Source organism: Tigriopus californicus, chromosome 10, assembly GCF_007210705.1.
Source record: "Tigriopus californicus strain San Diego chromosome 10, Tcal_SD_v2.1, whole genome shotgun sequence".
Lineage (NCBI taxonomy): Eukaryota > Metazoa > Arthropoda > Copepoda > Harpacticoida > Harpacticidae > Tigriopus > Tigriopus californicus.
Window position 1 is genome coordinate 986,546 of NC_081449.1, and position 19,271 is coordinate 1,005,816.

The 19,271-nt window shown below is 40.6% G+C and overlaps 2 protein-coding genes across 4 annotated transcripts in view; one reads left to right on the top strand and one right to left on the bottom strand.

Moving 5' to 3' along the window:
• Window positions 1-19,271, top strand: part of LOC131888564 (band 7 protein AGAP004871-like) — a 63,146-nt gene that overhangs the window by 5,994 nt on the left and 37,881 nt on the right. The window contains exon 1 of one of the 3 annotated variants that reach the window (XM_059237446.1): window positions 72-1,020. The exons of 1 other annotated variant lie outside the window; for it this stretch is intronic. In XM_059237446.1, the coding sequence (XP_059093429.1) occupies window positions 615-1,020 (406 nt within the window). In that variant the 5' untranslated portion in view covers window positions 72-614. Of the gene's footprint in view, window positions 1-71; window positions 1,021-5,329; window positions 5,720-19,271 lie in introns of those variants that run through there. One more of the 3 variants, XM_059237447.1, reaches the window with a different exon arrangement.
• Window positions 7,379-9,616, bottom strand: LOC131888567 (heparan sulfate 2-O-sulfotransferase hst-2-like). Its single transcript, XM_059237452.1, has 4 exons — window positions 9,409-9,616; window positions 8,941-9,091; window positions 8,060-8,442; window positions 7,379-7,993 (listed from the first exon to the last, which is right to left on the bottom strand). The coding sequence occupies exons 1-4, from the start codon at window positions 9,544-9,546 to the stop codon at window positions 7,574-7,576; spliced, it is 1,092 nt and encodes a 363-aa protein (XP_059093435.1). The 5' UTR covers window positions 9,547-9,616; the 3' UTR covers window positions 7,379-7,573.

Consider the following 19,271-nt stretch of genomic DNA (forward strand, 5'->3'; position numbering starts at 1 on the left):
CCCCCCCCCCATTTTTAGGCTACGTACAGCACTCGAAAGCTCCTGTAGAGCAAAGTTCGTCGGTTCCGTAAGGGAAGAAACGGGTAGAACCCTGGAAAAGAGTATAATTTTGTTAATCTAACGGGCACTGGTCACGTTAATACCTTGTGTAATGGTTATTGGATGACGCTGAGACAGATGCCACCAAGGTGGGATTGAATGCTGAAAGTGCAACAAGGACACTTTCGTGTTTTGTGGAAAGGGAAAGGGGTCTGTACTTTTATTCACTTCCCAAGGCATAGCCTTCTCCGAGTATCAAGATTCTGATGAAATTGCTAAGTGAAAAAGTCTTAGCTGCATTCAACTTTGAACTGTTGGGAAAAGGCTCCATTTGAAAAATGGGAACAAAATCTTTCAAAAGGATCCGAGAGACTCATTTCTCTCATTTGTAATGTTTTATCGCCCATTATGGCAATTTTCTCGAGCTAAAAATGGGCATTCCGCTGGCACTTTTGTGCAGAAAGAATAGCCAAGAGACGTCTAATTGAAAATAACACTCATTTTCGAGTGTCCCTGATCCCTGATCCCTATCTGGAACAACGCACCAATTGCCATCCGAGTTGCCAGACAAAGTGATGATCCCAATTGTGGAGCTGCCATTGAGCATTGGCGACCTCTCGCGAGTCGCCTCAGCTAACCTAGACTTGGATGAGCCTAATCCACCGCTGAAGCACTCCCAATCCAGCTTGACCCAGACCACGTTCATCCCCAGCAACTACAGCCTCGACAAACCGCTCCAAGCGGGCTCACCCAATCGGCTCGGATCTCAAATTGGGGGAACCTCTTCCAGGCGAATGACCATGGAATTTCGGGGACACCCTGACGAAGATCAGTACCAAGACTACCACTACCACTCCCAACAACATCAACAACAACAGCCACCGCTGCCACCGCAATCTAATCGGAGATGGCCGGTTCAGGCCTCGAATGAAGGCACTATGGCCTCGATGAAGAACGGCCACTGGGGACATTTCCGTCAAGGTAAGAGAAGTCCAAGGTCAAACCAGATCCCCGAGAGATTCTGAAATCTTTGCATGTGGATTGACGAAAATCCTGTTGTGATGCTCCCCAGGGTACAGCCATTGATAATGGTGCACAATTACGTCGTTCCACGGCACAATTCCGGCTTCCAGGCCTTGGAAACTTGGGTTGGGATCTTAGAATTTGGGAATTGTGCCCTGTGAATCAAAAAAAGTTGATATCGGGAAATTGGATACCCAATGCCTCGCACCAATTCTCGAGTGGTTGTGTGTTTCATTTCTTTGATCCCTTTCAGTACGCGGTTAGGTTGCACAAAAGAATTTTCGATTGATATCGACTCGGTTCATGATCAGTTTTTGAATCGACGAAAGAACTAGGTCATTTTGGGCTTCATTTCGTCGTCTTGGGATCCTGATACAGCCTACTTACTGTATATGCATACTGTACTACACATGTACATATTGGCACTCGTCATCATTTCAAAAGTAGGCCACAAGGAGCTTTGAAACAATAATCCCCGGGTGAGCCCCGCTCTGCATAGTCACGATCTCGGCTCGTTCCATTTGAGTTGTTTTAGAAAGGTTAGGAGAGTAAGAAAGAAAGATGCAAGGTAGGCTGCTTGCAGTCTCCATTGGGAATAGAGTGACACTCTGTTGAGATGCAATTGACAGACCCATCTGGTGTCAAGGCCGCCAGATCATGGCGGGGGGATCTGCCGAAAGCGATACCCCGTCGTTTTCAGAATGAGATATGGCTCGTGTTCTCGGTTGAACCTGACCAATCGAGTAGCGAGATTAGTCAAGAAAAGGCCAACTTAGCAGCCTCTCAAGAGATTAGGCGACAGGTCGGGGCCCACGAGACTTACTTTTGGACCATTTTTCGGCCTTGTAACGATAGGTGGGGGGGACCACATCGGGTTCAGGATCTGGGGTGAATCTAGGATCCAGAACGGAGGGGAGTGATCCTGGCATGATTGGAAGCTTGGCTAGTCAAGCAACAGACTTTTGTTGTTCCAACTTTGGTCGGCCTTGGACAAGGTCATGAGCAATGAGAGACTTCGACATCTTCTCCACATCAAACTTTGGCAATTGGCAAAAAAGTGAGGAGCACAGGAACACCCACCGTCAATGGGAAAAAGGGGCTTCCTTTTCCTTTCGCTTTTCCTCTTGACTTCCCGACATGATTGTTCGAGCGTGACCCTCCTCATCCTCCTTCCCCTTCCTTTTTCCAACTTAGGCCTATTCAGGGAAGAAGGTTACTTGGAGAGGAGGGCAGTGGGTACAGAGATGTTCCTCAATTGGTGGGCGAGAAGGTGAAGAGGATGGATGACCTTCAACGTCATTCTGACTCTCACCCAACGAACTAGTTTGAAACACCTTCTTGCCAAGGGTTGACACTCTCACTCGGAAGTGTTGTTAAAAAGGGAAGTCATGCCCAAAATTGAGCTCCTCATTATCTCTTGGACCAAGGTGGAAACTTTTTACCGGCCCCATTTCCGAAACTATGGAAATATTGTTTTCGAAGCTAGCTCGCAAATCTTCATTTAATCTGTCAAACGAGCGTGAATAGTCACAAAAGTCTTTAATGGGAAAAATCCCACGTGCTAAAATTCGCCTTTGACAATGGCGAGTATTATCTCGAACGAATACAATGATATTCAATCCTCAATCAGCAATAAAACCGAAAAGGACCCTATCATATTCACTCACTGCGACGTTTTCATGAGTTTTTGGATTATCAGTTTCTCTTCATTTACGGGCGCTTTTTGTACTTTCAAACCATTACGGTATTGTGGAACTCCCAAAAACCTACCCGTACATCCTTATCAAAATGTCCTCTCAAATGTCTTCCAAATTAGTCGTTATTAGACAAAGTCTTGTTTTGTCTCAGATATTTGAAGGGACCAAGCAGACAAATATCAGGTTACCAATCAAAAAAGTCCCCATGCTTCTTTTCTGTTGGTTCCACATATAGTTATTCATTGAGGAAATGTAATGTTTAGCTATCTTTTACAAAATTACGCCTATTCACGGAGTACCTTGTCAACGATGGAGTGCCAATGTGTGCGTAAATGTGGACTCTCATTGTGTGGCCAAAGGTGGGCATCGATGGCGAAGAGCTTAGCCTATTATTTACTCACCTGTACTTCAAATCTACCTATAATAGTTTTCATAATTAAAAAAAAGCCTTTTTCCCGATGTTAGCATTGCGCCAGAACTGAGGCTTTAAATGACCATATACTGAGGTCAACCCACTGTTGGTTTGAACTTCTTGACGGTTCCAAAGCCTTGGGTTTCATGTGGAGAAAGTATACAAATATTATGGGACATCTTCGTTAAATGACTTGTAATGGACGGGTAACTTTTGTGCATCAGCTATAAAGATATTAATTTTTATGCAGCCTTTGTTAGTTTAGTCGTGTGGGTCAGTTAAGTGGACTGGTGACTGTTTTAACAACATTATCGGGTTCATTCCCAAAAATTCATTTCTTAGAATCATGATTATGATTAGGCTTGGGTACGGGTAGAAAGGAAATCGTCAGCCGATAGTTGTTGCAGAATTTTTTAATTTCATACCTATATATGAATTTGCAACAAAAACAATCGGCGGCTTCATTTTTACATACCTATATATTTGGTCTTCACGATGCTGTTCAAAAGTAAGATGATAAAAAGAACATTCCTGAGTCGAGGTACGACGTATCTTTTGTGACAAAAACTCCTCCAACCCCCCCTCAAACAGCAATGAGTGAATTGCCCTTTTCCCCGATACTTGATGATACCATCGAATTATAAGGATGGAACCATATTTTCGAAGTTCTGCCGTTTATCAATAGAGGTAATTGTCCTTCACATATTGATTTCTTTATGTACGGGCTCAATGCACAAGGATGCAATGGACCCATGGGACTCATGGGTCCCCCGGAATCAAAGCATCCTCATCCAATCTTGTCATCATGAGAAGAATAGTCACGTCTGGATTTGTATGGACAACATTATTAGAAAGTGAAGGATCGGAAGAGGAATGAATTCATGTAACAAGAGCCCTTCCATCCTTCAGCCCCATACCACAATGAAATGAAAGTAGAAGTTAAACCTGGTCTTATGTTGATTCTCAGTTCTTTGTTTTGATAACATCTCTGGCCATGGACAGCAATGAAATAAGGCACCCTCTAGAATTAGTATTTTGAAGGGTATGCCAGTAGGAGGTACTTGAGCTGGACAAAACATACTTGAAACCTCCTTGTGTAATGCATTATTACCACTTGAATTATTAATGAGTTCCGTGTTTATTGAGTCCATGTAATGAACTCTAGCAGGGACCTTTCAGGAAAGGGGGCAAGTTCAAAACCAATTAGATTCTTGGAAACAAAAATCTATGTCGATTAAAATTCGAATGGGATGCTTATTTAGCAGACGCCGCCGCATCTGTCCCCATTAGATGCATACAACATACTATTCTTACTCGATAAAGTATAACTTTCTAATCAGTCATTGCATCCGGTAAGCTAAAATAGAGTACTTGTTCATTGTACAAGAATGAACGGGGGTTCTAGTTTCTAGTTCATCCCACTCTTTTGAAGATTGATCCCCTGACGTCAATGTATTTGGCTTCAGATCCCATCATGGAAAACGGCACAACAATGCGAAGAATTGGCTCCTCGCCTGCCCAAGTCCAATCGGCAATTCACTCGCAATAAAACAATATGAGCGCCGACTATCAAACCAATTAAAGGCCCTCGAAGGCTCCTCGTGAGTGCTGGTTGTTATTGAAATGTTATCTTATTTGGTCGAGAAGAGACGACCAAAACTGAATTGCTCCAATCGAAAAGTAGGTCAAGAGTGAAAGTGGAGCAAGTATGTTCCGCACTTGAATGTTGAGCAATTACAACGAGCCCCTTTCGTTTTCGCGGACCCCCAAAAGCCTAAACACTCGCCCCACATTGGTGCACGCCGCATGCCTTATGCTGGTCTGTGGGACAAACATTGTATTCTTCTTTATGCTATTCTCATGGCTCGTGAAAGCTCATGTTGTTGCTTGCTGCGGAAGCAATTGAAGTGTGCTTGGAACCAGGTACGACAAGTAATAATGACACTACTAAACTGCTCACATTCTCTTCCGATCTATGCCTTATGCTGGTCTGTGGGACAAACATTGTATTCTTCTTTATGCTATTCTCATGGCTCGTGAAAGCTCATGTTGTTGCTTGTAAAGGCCGGCTGCGGAAGCAATTGAAGTGTGCTTGGAACCAGGTACGACAAGTAATAATGACACTACTAAACTGCTCACATTTGAAGCTACGGTACTACTGAGTTAGCCCTCAGATTCCAAACTTAAAACTGAGGGTGTGGAAAGTTCAACATGGATTCATCCCTTGAACTGAAGGTGATCAAATCTCAGTCGTTCCATTCCCAGCCAGAATTGGAACAACATGAACTCACGAATATACCATCGCGACCTGACCGAAGTCGAGGTCGAAGTTCCGAATATCAGACCAGTTTAGAAACCATTGATAAAATGAGTGAGAGTGATGATGACGAAATGGATGGGCGTCACCGTACTCGAGGGAGGCTTTCTTACCAACGTGAGGCTTTGGCCACTTCCGTCATTCCACCCTCAATGTGGGAAACCAACACCATTTTAAGACCTGTGTCAAAAACCAGCCATGCCTCACCTCGACGAAACGTCTTCTGGGAAGGTAAAGTGTCATCTATTTAGCTTCCAGTCATTAACTTATCGCGGGTATCATGAAAAAAGTAAGCACATTTTTTTTGCAAACGTTCGTCCTTTTGTTGCTTTAACCATGGACAACGGTACACTGGACATATTTGACGCCGCCATATGTCCCCAATAGTAAAACGGAAAATTTAGAAACCATTGAAATGAACCTCGCCAGTTGAACGTATCCAAGCCACGTAGATTCACTCCCCGTAGACATTCAAAATTATAGGGATGATTCAAGTTTTCAGCCGTTCAAGCTTAGTCTGAGCTTTACGGGTGATACAACATGGACGAACCAAAAATTTGACTTGTGCGAATAACAATAATGAGTGAGATGAATTTGTGTAAAGCTCCAAAATACTTGTGAAGGTAGTGGTTGCCAGAAACATCCAAGCACTCCTTGAGAGTAAATCAAAGGTGTTTTGACCATTACTGAGCGAAAAAGAGCAAACTATTACACGATCCTTGAATTCCAGTGGCAATAATCTTGAATTATTAAGAGTTCAATGAGTGAAAACTGGAGCATGATGGCTGATCAGTAATAGCCTCTTTGAAAGGCTGGAGGGTGAAAACTGATCCATGGTCAGGCCTAACTAATCGCTTTAGCCCCGTTTGTAAATGAGATCAAAGCCTACCGGGGTATACGACGACAATTGGAAAGACCTCCAGTTAAATTGCGACCTCCATGTTTTAACAACATATGAGCAAACTCTAAATAAGGGAAAACTTATACTGATATCTAAAGAAATAATTGTCGCTCATGATTTTCTCTATGTACATCTCTTTGATTTAAGTAATAATGCCCAAAATAAGTTGAAAAGGCAAGATCTTTCTTCGTCGGTGAGCACCCTGGTACTTTGAGTCGGCAAGATCAGTATTCAAAACAACTAATGTCAATTTGAGAATGCATGGGGCCATGCAAAACAACTATACAAACAAAGAAACAAACCATTGGGCCAACTTTAACTTTAAGGATGCTGATAATTTCAGGCTTTTCGTCCACCGAAAGAAAGACTACAGTACTGTAATAGTGAAGGGAAAGGGATAATGTTCTTAGTTAAAAAGTGTTATGTACTTTGGAAATGTTATTCGTCGTAAATTGACTTTTTCCTTCAAAAGCAAATTCAATTGAAAAAATCAACCATTTTGAATTAGCTTTTCTCGTACTTTATTTTCCTGCATTCGAATTCATTCAAATTAGAAATGTTCATTCTAATTTAGCATCTTCAATGTAACTGTTATGCCACTTTTTCTAAGATGGTAATTCGTAATACTAATGGTGAGACATTGGGATTGGTTGTTTTGCGATTGGCTTTTCTTCCCATTAATTACCCCACCCAAACAGTTTCACGTTGCGTTTAATCATTGGTTGCTTGTTCCACACCAATTGATCTAGTGAAGATGTTTTTGGGTCACAAACAAGGACAAGGGGAACGGGTGTTATGAAACCCCGGTAAAACGGCGCGATCACTGACGGATTAGACATTGCAAAGATTCTGAGGTCTGCAATGTCGATTTGCCCAAATATAAATACAAATTCTTTCTATTTATGACAAAGTTAAATCACTTTATCACCAACCGACGTTGTAAAAGTATTTATCAGGCGCACATGCGACCATGAAAGAATTACTGTAAGTCTGCTTGAATAGGTCACAGATTCTCCTTAAGATGACGGTTCCAAATCAGTAACCAATGACAAATGAACTCCATCATTTACAATTATCAAAGGAGAAAGGACTCCCTCGTCTAATATGAATATTAGTTTGACGTTACTAGATGTTCCTACATTTTAGTATTTTGAGTAGAAGTAGGTGCAGTTATGTTTAAAATCTCATAGGCCTTCTCGAAGCTGTCGACCCAACCTCTGGCGAATGAACTCGTAGAACTCCATTTCCAGGACCAATTTGGAAGTAAGTTTCCGCCGCACTCCTGGCAAAGGCATTTTGTATGGTTTATGATTGATATGTTTGAGTTCATCTTCCATAGAGGTGACATTCTGGAAAAACTTGGGCAATTTGGCGCTCAAAAGCTTCAAGCTGGGTCCCATCTCACTGGTTAGACCCACTACTGAATAGAAGCGTTCCACATTAATTTTGGCCATTGCCAGGGCTTGGTGGTTCCCAATTTCTCGGCAAATTGGAGAATTTCCGCAAAAGTAGGTCAATTGTTGCTCACGATACTGACCCGGTCGGAACTGACACTCTGGATCATGTGACAACACACATGCGTCAAAGTTTTTGACAAAGTAGTCCTGAAAGTAATCGAGGTTGGTTGATATTTTTTCCTACATGTTCCGACTTATTTCCTCGTTTCTTACATTGGGGGGTTTTTGCTTGGCTAGAAACCATCGTTTTGGCGATCGATTGGAGTAAAAATTGGAGACAATCCTTTCAACGGGATCACGAACAAAATTGATCCAAATGGGTTGGGTTTTGACACCGTGGGAAGCTAGGTCCACAAAATAGAAATGTCCCTCAAAAAAGTGCGGACCAGGATATTGGAAATGACGAGATTGCGCGAATTTCAATTCTTCCGCAATGGATAAGCTGTGTGTGACTGAATCATTCCAAACCGTGAAGAGGTTTTCGCTTCGTTTGAGATTGTTCAAATTCTCTTGAACGGCGGAGTATTCGGTTTCCTGAACTCGGTTGAATATCAGAAGATTTGAGGACGCTGATGCGTTCCCTGCCCAATTATGATCTGTTGATAGAATGATATATAACATAGTAACAAAAACACTGCTTCATTGGTTCAACGCCTTAAAATTAGTGGGCATTTGTTTCCACAAGTAAACCAAAAATCTTGAAACAAGTAGCTCATGCGTTTTTACCTATTTTTTTTATTTATTTGCCTATTTCATTTATCTGATGTACTATATTTTCCAATCTACACAATAAACGCGGATTGCTAGCATGACCTGCAGAAAACCAAAATTGCATTGCCAATTCACATGAAAGACGCCTTTCAATTTCAAGTTCAGTCTCAGTGATTGATTGGTGGGAGCCATTTGCCATCTTCGATTTTAAATGCTTAAAATGCGTAACGATCCGAGGGACGCTTGACTTTCTTTGTGCATACTGTTTGTATCGTACAAGCAAAGTGAAGAGTAGCCTTGAAGCAATGCCACCTCCTTTTGTTTTCAAACAAGTTGCATAAGGGTGTCTTCATTGATCAACCCTTGATAAACTAGATACTTACCCAGGTGGGTGATTGATTGGTCGTTAATAAAGCTTGGGAAAGCGGGATAGTCGTCCATGTGCCGTATTTTGACTATTTTTGGAACATTGGACCTTCGCTGAATGTCATGCAAAGTCCAATTACCATCCAAACTCACAGGAATGAGATCAAACTAAGAAAGAAAATATGTACAGTTTGGGAAGCATAGGGAAAAATGATTTGACAAAACTTTCAGTTTCCGAGGTATTTGGAACAGTTTGCAGTCAAATATATTAACGAATACATAGATACACGAAATAAATCAAGACTACAAAACAAAACTAAAAATGAAAGGGGATCAAATATGTGACACAATAAACAACTTAGCAATACATTCTGCCAGAGACCTTACTGGGAGAAGTGTATTGGTTGCCTGTATTCTTTGAAAACTGAGCAAAGACCCTGCAAGAAGGGCATCAAAATCTCGAATATTACAAATAAACTATTTACCGCTTTGAAATGAAGATATCTTTTCGATGGTAGGCCCTTGGGTCCCATAGGTTGTGTCAAGATCCAAATAATGGCCAAGCCCAAGAAGGCCAAAATCGAAGAAGTCAACGGGACGTAACCTTTGGGAGGACAGCGCATTTCAAAGTGAACTGAGAGAGCGCACGATCACCGACCACCTTCCTTCATGCCCGATCAAAACGATTGCGAGCAAGAACCAACCCTGTGAAGGGATCCAATAATAACTTGGACCAAATTCGAGTCAGAGGTATTGGTTAGTGACCACTCTCACCAACGGACGAACTGGCCGGAATGTTTTAAGTCAGGAAGCGTTTTGTCTCGAGACATCAGGCTTTTGATTGCGATGAAAATGGCTTTGGACTAACTTTTTAAACGGCAGCCAAGAATGAGTAACTGAATGTTGCAAGGGCTTTTCATGCAATTTATTGGAAAGGGATTGTTCACGAACACATTGGGCCTTTTAAGCAACAGCTGTCGGATGACATCACAGAGTTTCTATGGAAGGTCTATTGAAAGGACTTCACTTAATATTTTTTGTAGAATGGTCAAATGTCTATTTCAACCGATTTCAACTGTAAAAACAGAATTCCTTCAAAAAAGTGTAAGTTTTCACTCACTAACTTAGGTTAATCGTCAACGCTAGTTAAAAACCGGAATTGACCGAGTTTTAACCAAACATGATTTTTGGAAAACTTTGATAAATGAGCTCCAATGGCACTCATTATTTGAAATTTTGGTTTTCACTTCCGTCATTGTCTTGAATATGTGTTGATGTCGCTATGTCACTCGTGCTTTTATCTCCATAGGGGAGCAATATTTCACTTGGGGTATAAATGGCCCAATTTTTACCTTAACATCCTTCAATTATATCGTAATCTGCTTCCTTTGGGTTGATGGTAATCATAACGCTTCTTGGAAATCATTCGAATGCTGTTTGTCAAGTAACAAGTGGATTTCAATATTTGTCGTATTCCAACAACCCCCTAAAAGTCAAGAGATAACCTAAAAATATGCTTCACATTTTGCCCATTACGTAAAACTCATAACTAGAGCTGTAAAAAATAGTCGATTAAATTTGGCATAATAGCGGCTAAAAAAGCTTGGAAAAATGGCTAAGTAGTGTAATTCTAGAGTTTTAGATCCAAGAAGCTAGATTGCCAATTTCAAACCTGTGGACATTAAGCAAACCACAGCGGGCCTAAAAAGGTAATTAACTTTGAAATTGCTTTCCTAAAACTTTCAAAATCGCACAGTCTTCCCCTCAATCTGGTCAGCCTGAAGAAATTGCTAGCAAATTACTTTAAATTATTAATGCTAAGTATCAGGTTCAAGTGGTCTTGGAGAGTAGGCTTCAATACATCGGAAAAGGAGGGCGAGGCGTGGATAGGTAGGTACCTGTACTAAAGTTTTTGGTTTGACCCGTAAAAAAGCTGGAAAAAAGTCGAATAAACCCCAAATAGTCATATTACCCTAAACAGTTGGAAAAAGTGTTAAAAACTATTCGACTTTTTTTTTACAGCTACCGTACAGTAATTACTGATGTTAAAGGATATTGAAGAGACAATAAAGTACTAGACAAAGATGGTTGGAAATATACGAAATTGATAACCCAATATCTTGATCCTTATTGTAAGAAAAATGTGTAGATTGTTATGAAGTTTGAGTATTCTAGTCAGCTTTCCCTGGCATATACAATAATGATTAATCAAGAAACTGCTCGTAAATCAGTTAGGTCAAAAATTGAGTTAAGCTTCAAATTTTCAATTTCCTCCCAAAACATTCTAAAACGGAAAAAAGTATTGGCAGTTTTTGGAGATCGTTTAATAACTAAAGAAGAGCTGAAATTTACACTCTCAATATTTAAGCCTTTGAGCTCTGTCGTTTATGATTCATCCTTGATGAGGAAAAGAAATGCACTGAGTTTAAATGCACTAAAGTAATATTGGGATCTCCTTCTGGCCAATCAAGCAAAATGATAAATAATAGATTAGCTTTAGCGTTATCCGGATCTATGACGACTAGGATCTAAATTGATGCCGAAGAAAAGGCTTTGAAAGTGGATGGACAAAGCTAACCCAACTTTAGAACCACGTTGAAAAGTTTTAGTCGCAACTTTAACGTATGTTCGACCGTTTTTGTTGCGACGAATGCAAAGCCAAGTTTTAGACTCTTCTCTATGTATCCGTCGGCAGCGTCTTCGTTACGTTTGGTCTATTGTAATAAGTGTTCTATTTTTAATGTGGATTGGGCTTCAAAATCTCACCCGTTGTGGTTATTGCAAGAAATGAATATATAATGATTGGTTTGACGAAAGTCACGATCTCATGATCGAAGGGAGGTAAAAAGACTGACATAGATCGATACGAAATTTGTGATGTTCGGTACTCTGACGTGAGAATCATCCGCTCACACCATATATTAGGGAGTCAATTTTATTCTCATTCTGATTTGAGAAAAATAATGCTGATGTACTAAGTACAAATATATCTTCCGTTTTCTTGTTGTCATGTGCAAATAGGGTTTCTAGATTTATGGCTCATTATTAGAGACGGCCAAAATAAGCATTGAAAACTCTGTTTCATGTCAATAAATATGGATAATAACGTTCAAAATATGCCCTGAAATATGCTTTTTAATCCAGAATATGCATCTCAGCCTGCATTTAAACTCCAAAATATGTCATTTAAAATGAAAGAAACTCAGATCACCAGGCCGGCAGGCAGTTGCAAGATTTAACTGATCAATTGGTCAATGAGGGGATACTTGTATCAGATCATCACGGCCATCCTATAATGGGAGTGAGCCACTGACTATTCAAGACATTTCACATTTCAATTGCAAATTTTTGGTCAAAACCAACCTTATTGTCCTTGGCTCAAAATCACTTCAAAGTATTAGTGTCACGCACCTTTATCCGGCTCCCAGTCAAATTCCATCAATGGCAGAAGCTCAAAAAGGATGTGCTCATTTGGGCCCACCAACTTTACTGCATAAACCAAGACTTCCATCTTCACCTCCACCTACCTCATTTTGTAGTGCCTGTGACTTCACTGTTCACTTTTCTCATGTGCACTGAACCAATTAGGTACAGCCAATTTTGTTATGATATCACATTCTAGTTTACCCATTGCCCATAGTAAAACACTCATTCTTCAACGTATTTTACAAGTACACTCTTATTGATACATTTTACGCATTGATATGACCAAGAGTGGCAATAAATGACTATTACATTTAAATGTATTTAAACAAAAAACCCAAAATATGCATAAAATTATCCAGTATATGCGAATAAACCCGTTTTATGACATGGATGATGCATGTTTTGGCCGTCTCTTCTCATTATACTTATCACTAGAGTCAGACCACAAATGTTTTTACATAAAACATGTTTTTCACATATTTTGGGGGCCAAAAGAATATTCTTGTCCATTTTCATTTTTTGAGCTTTGTTTTCTTTTCTTCCCGTGATGATATGTAACAAAAAGAAAGATGGCTTCTTAGAACAAGGACTTTATTCAGTTGTGGATCAAATAGGATACAAATCTAATCATTAAGTGAGCATAAGTGCCCTAAGTGATAAAGAAAAAAAAGAAAAGAACCAATTGTATACTGGACCATAACATCGAAATTGCTTAAAAAGCGTCCTCATGTCAAGCATTGCAATAAAAAAGATTTAATTTCTTGTCAAATAGATAAAGAAGCTCAATAGATCACCCAATATAAGCAATTGTTTTCCTAGAGATTTGCAATAGAAAAAGGCAATAAACAGGACTGACAATGACCTTTTGGCTATGGCATTCATTCCCTTTTTTGTTCATTCCCAACATTTTTGTTCATTTTTTCTCGACTTTTTCGGACTTGCGAATTCTTTTTTGGTTTGGTCGGTTTGATCTTCGGCCTTCGGCCTTTTTCGGACTTTGGAATTCTTTTTCGCATGTTTTCCAACTTTTTCTCATTTTTTTACCAACTAACAAAAAAGTTCGGCCATAATGGCAACTGGTTTTTTTTTTTCAAGGTCTACTAATCAGGAGCCAGAATGGGCACGGCAAGAATTTGCTTCTTAGGGATAGCCGGCTCAATTACCGGTGCTTGAAGATATTCTTGAGTTGAATTTTAATAATAATCTTTATTGCGACTCTTGGTCATGTCATGGCGTAAAATTAGTTATAAAATAAAATATGATCTATAGACGTTATACAGAGGTTTGTTGATAAAACAAGTGAAATGTCAAGAAGGTAAAGTCAATAAAATAGTTGACTAGAAAGTGATATCACAATGAGTTTGACTAGAATTGGTTCAATGCACATGAAAAAAGGGAAGAGGGGAATCACAGACAGTACAAACACAGTTAGGTAATGGTAAATGATGAAATTCTTGGCTATTGCAGAGTAGAGGATGGGCCAGATTGAACAGATCTTTTGTCAGCTCCCGTCGTTGGTGGCATTTGGCCGGGAGCCGGGCAAAGTTGCGTGACCGCCAATACTCCAAAGGGATGTTGGGCCAAGGACAATAAGGTGTAAGGAAGTCCTTGACCAGGAAGGACAACTTGTGTCCGGACATCACCCCCCAAAAGTCAGGTTCCCAACACTGTTGGTCCATACATTGTTGGCATATTAGGGCACGCACAGGTTTTGTTTGAGGAACTTGGTGAAGGTGGCATCGGCGGATTTGAGAGCGGATTGGCTGGAGTTGGGGAGCCAAAGGTGAAGACCGTAGACAAAAATTGGAGTGATGTAGGTCCGGAAGAGTTGAAGAACTGTTGGAAGGGAAGATTCTTAATGGGAAGTCTTTTGTAAATGTATCCAATCCTGGCCCTGGCTTTAACTATTGATGATCTGAGATGGTTGGTATAATTATAATTATTGACAATTTCAATTGGACTATTGTGTGTATGGAAGGAGCTGGGAGGCAGACGACCTTTATGGAAATCCATGGCCTTCGTCTTGGTGGTGTTGACTTGAAGGCCGTTCTCTTAGCAATAACCGAGGAGTGCATTGATGACATTTTGCAATTCCATGGCTGAATTAGACAAGAGAACCAGGTCGTCGGCATATGTATTGAAGATATTGTACCAAAAAATGGTTGATGGTGGGACCTTGGTGTGTGAATGCTTCAGGCAGGTCAGATACATAAAGATTAAGAAGGATTGGCGATAGTGGATCCCCCTGAGAAAGGCCAATGGAAGTGAAATAACAGGGGGATAGGTCCTCACTAGAATGAATGGAGCATCTGAGTTCTGCATAGATGTTGGACAGCAGGACACATATTGAATGCAGAACTCCCAACATTTGGAGTTTGAGGAATAACCGCGTTTGGTCCATACTGTCTAATGCTTTGGAGAAATCAACAAAGCATCCATACACTCTCCTCTTATTACTGGTGGTAGAGCGGCTTCTCTGGAAACCGAATTGGAGCTCTGGGAGCAGATCCCTATCCTCGGCCAATCCGGAGAAGCGGGCAGCTAGTAGGGTGGACATCATCTTCAAGAAGGGGTTCTCCAGGGCGATGGTCCGATGGTTGTTTGGAATGTCCCTGGGCCCCTCTTTATGGATGAAGATGATGGCTAACTCCATCCACGCTGGTGGGAAGAAGGAAGAATGGAAGAATATTATAATGTAATATTCCTTTTCATTTATGTGTTGCTTGACATGGAAGGCCAAAATAGCCTTTGTTGTTGCCTATGTTTTGGAAAGCTTGTTTGCAAATTTTTGCGTAAATTTGTTTGATTTTTGATGCAAATTGCTGTCAATAAAGAGCATGTTTATCTGCAAGTTTTGACCGGTCCTAGTTTTTATGTTAGGAAATATGAACGGGACAGAAACAACATACCGAAACGTTTTTGGTTAACATAAAGTCAACATATTTGGGTTGTGTTAAGCAAAAACAAAAATGCCATATTTGGGTCGAAAATCCAACATATTTTGTCGAAGCCTACTTATCACGCATCGGATAGTCGTTGTTGTTTTTCGAGACGTCAGTTTTAAGCAAAATGTGAAGAAAGGGCAAGACCTATTCGGTGACATGAAAAAAACTGCGAACGATCATATTTTTACCGCTGTATGATGGCGATGAATTAAGATTATGCTTCAACAGTCGATGTGAATTTGCATTACTGATAACAGGGTCCATACTAGCTCGAGTATTTTTACCTGTGACCTGTATTACGTACGAAAAAAATCGCTCTTTCAATAATTTGAAATTGAGGAGGATGACCTTTTTCTAAAATTGTGATAAATCAGATGTTGTTCCTATGTCGAGCAGAAATTCGAGATGGTTTTACTTACGGGTTTTCTTCACAATCGCTCGCTTCAGCTCTTTCACTAAACGTCTGGAATTTCTACTCGACGTAGAAACAACATATTTGATTGGAACCCAGACATGACCATGCAGCAGTCCCTGAAAAATAGACGAAAAGGCCAAGGCCAAGAATACTCATTTTCTCTCTCAACCAACGAAAGCTGTTTTCCTCCCTTTGATCAAATGTTTAATGTCTCAAGAAAAAACGACACAAGTTTTAGCACAACCAAAATACGAAGTTAAAATTTGCCCGTCTCTACCAATCAGGAATACAGGCAACCAGGTCATCTTACCGTCCAACCAACTTTTACTTCCCAACGGCAACAATTATGACACTCTCTAAGCACGAATACCTGTGACTTGCCAATCGGTAGTTTCAAAAAATCAATGTCATAACCTATTCGCAACATGCCGGTTTGGCCTCCACCGAATCACATTTTTTATGTTTCATAAAAAGCCTCCACGGCTTAATAGTCAAACATAAACCAATACACGGGCTACAAGCCATTATACCACTGGTAAAAGTAATTAACATTATTTACAATAAGGGGTGAAAGTGACAAGACCTATTCCTTCTTACCCCTGTAACCAGGAGCTCTCTGGGTGTTGAAATATTGATTTGACATTTTTATTATTCAAAGTGATTCTCATATAAAGTAGGACGACGCATTAGGTTGACTTACAACAGAAATTTTAATCCTCAACCTGAACGTCCACATCCATATCTCAGTAGCCCATGGATCACCCCAACATTCTGGCATTTGAAAAAACAACAACACTTTTTGTCTCTGTCTTTGTGGTGGGCGATATTCCGAAGGTTTTGAGTTTTGTCTCGGCTAACCCAGCTCTACCGGTCATCGCACGGTCCAATTTGCCTTTTGTAAGTGCCATAAACACGAAACAGATTGATTTCGTGTAGTTAGATGAGGATTAGGATTTTGAGAAAAATATATAAGATTGACCGGAAGGGAACCGAACTAGGGACCTTTCTTTCACATGCAAGTAACCACTTAACCTTTCGAGTAAGCAATTTCTTTATCTAATATAAAGGCAGAATGCCCCGTTTTGCAATCGTGACAATTGATCTCACCGAAGCATTTTGTTTGAACAGACGACGTGATACAGTAACATTTTTTGAGTCACATTTAATTGCATAACCTCTTGACCAGCCTTTTCCTTTCGGAATTAGCTTCAATACAATATTTTGAACTGTCAAAGTCTATGCATCTGACCGTTCTTGTCTCATCAAGTGGTCTATTTTTAAAGCTTGTCTATGTTGCAATCCAAACCAAACGATACTCGCAATAGAAATTGTGCATGATTCTATTGGCTTTATGCGTTTATACTGACGGCTTCATCGGTCTTTGACACTAACTCTCTTCGTGTTGAAGCAACAAGACTGCTAAGAAAGTTTTTGGGAATGTTTTCTTGTGCAAAATGAGCCTAGAACTTAATTTTGCAATCCATTCTTCAGAGTGGCCAGTTAAGCACCAAATATAGGGCATGCCTCTCGGAAAGACATGTACTATATCAACTATTAACGAAGAGGAACTGAATGTGATCCGCCATGACATTTCGCCTTTTACCTTCAAATTTTGATTTGATTGATTGTTGCTTCAATTGCTCCATTGACCACCGTCACAATTGTGGGAGCACTCAGAAGGTACAGACATTGATGATCATGATGATTGGCCCTGCTATGTATTATGTTCAAACCTCTTGGGAATGCAGGCCCGTCTGAACATGATCATTATTTATAGTTCGTGGAGGTCGACAGCTTTGTATCCTTGTTTATTTAAAGGAAGCATATTTACTAACGAAATACTTGCCTCCTCTTTCGTCGCAATAGAGGCAAGAACACTTCGAAGGCTGTTACCGTTTTCATGGCGAGGAGATTACATCGCCATTCTTTTTTTCCCTCCCGCCTCTGCCGCCCGTTTTTCCACTCCGAATATCTTTCTGCATCTCTTGATGCCCTTATAAGATCTCTCGAGCTAATTACGGGCTGCCCAATTTGTAATCCTCCCATCATCTGCAGTCCACTGCATTTGTCAAATTATTCCCCAACGAAAACACCAGCAACGCTCTCGACGACGTCGACCTCTTTTGCCGCGAAGCTTTCAAACATAACCATGGGCAACATATCCTCGACGAGCTCTGGCAGAAGAGCGAGAGGAAAATCACTCCGAACGAACGAACGAACGAACGAAGGACCGAACGAAGGATGGATGAATGAACGGACGGACGGACGGACGGATGGATGGATGAAATAAATAGGAGGGGGGAGGGAGGGAGGGGGGCAAAAAAAGGAAATGAGCCGGATAATCCTTACCTTAGACTCCCGGTCTTGAGTTGGTAAAGGTACCGGTACAAGGCGTCACAAATTCATGGCATGCCCTTTCTGGATGCAATCCGATTCCGGATTGGAGCCTCATCTCGAAAGTATAGTAGTACTTTCCTGTTGGCGAAGGTCGATCAAGTCATTACTTTGGGTCCGAGTGGGTCGGCTCGTTTGGATTGGAGAAGATTGACAGCTCTCAGGGCAATATTTCCAGAGATGTTTTGATATGCCGTGAGGCAATGCTAAATCTTGAGCCAGCTTAGCCTAATTTGAATTTGTCACGAGATATTTTCTCAAAACTCTCAAAAAAAAAAAAACAGGATTGCGCTGAGAGTGCTGAAGCTCAAACTCGTGTCTTGATGAACCATTGTTGAGTCAAATGTGCCCTTTTTCTCGGCTATCTGTACCTTTATCAACATGTTATGACGGAAAACCGTGGGCGTCAATTGAAGGGAAAGAAGCCCGTCGCTGATGTCGAAATGCCCCATGAAAGAGTCAGTCTACGTAAGATTGAATAGCTTTATTAGAGAAGGATGATGGATCCAGTTGCTCTCTTGGAAATGAATTGGACCTGTTGCCTGTCATTGACAAAGTGAGAAGCTGGAAAATGATCACGGTCTCGTTTCAGGTATCGATCTCGTGTCCAATTGGAATTTGAACTCATTTGTCCAATATTGTGACATGTGAAAATGTTCACTTGATGAATTAGGATTTGAGCTGGATTAGAAACTCGAACTCGACTCGCAAAGTGGACAGTTTAGTCCGAGAAGTTCAGGCCCAGACGCACAATCAAAGACGTCTTTCCTGGGCAGGTGCAAGCAATTACTCTTCTAAGTATTTCGTAATACAGGAAAAACCTAAAATAAAAAAAAAATCAGACTCTTTTTATGATTGGACCTTTTCGCCCGATTATAAAAGTTACGAAATTAATGACGCACTTTGTGTTCGAATCTATCAGTCAAGCTTTTTTCATTTTTTCTTCTTTTTCCACGGTCTTACAATGTGGAACAAAGGCCACTTGTGCCCGTTTCGTCTGGTTGGTAATTTGTTGCGTTGTCACTTTTAACGCGGTGTTTTTAGGGAATGCAAAAAATTCAAATATTGCTCTCAAGCACGACAATCAAGACCATATTTTAGTGAATGTACAGTATACGGAGAGGAACAAATCAAAGTGGCCAAATTGGTCCCTTTTTCAATTTTAACA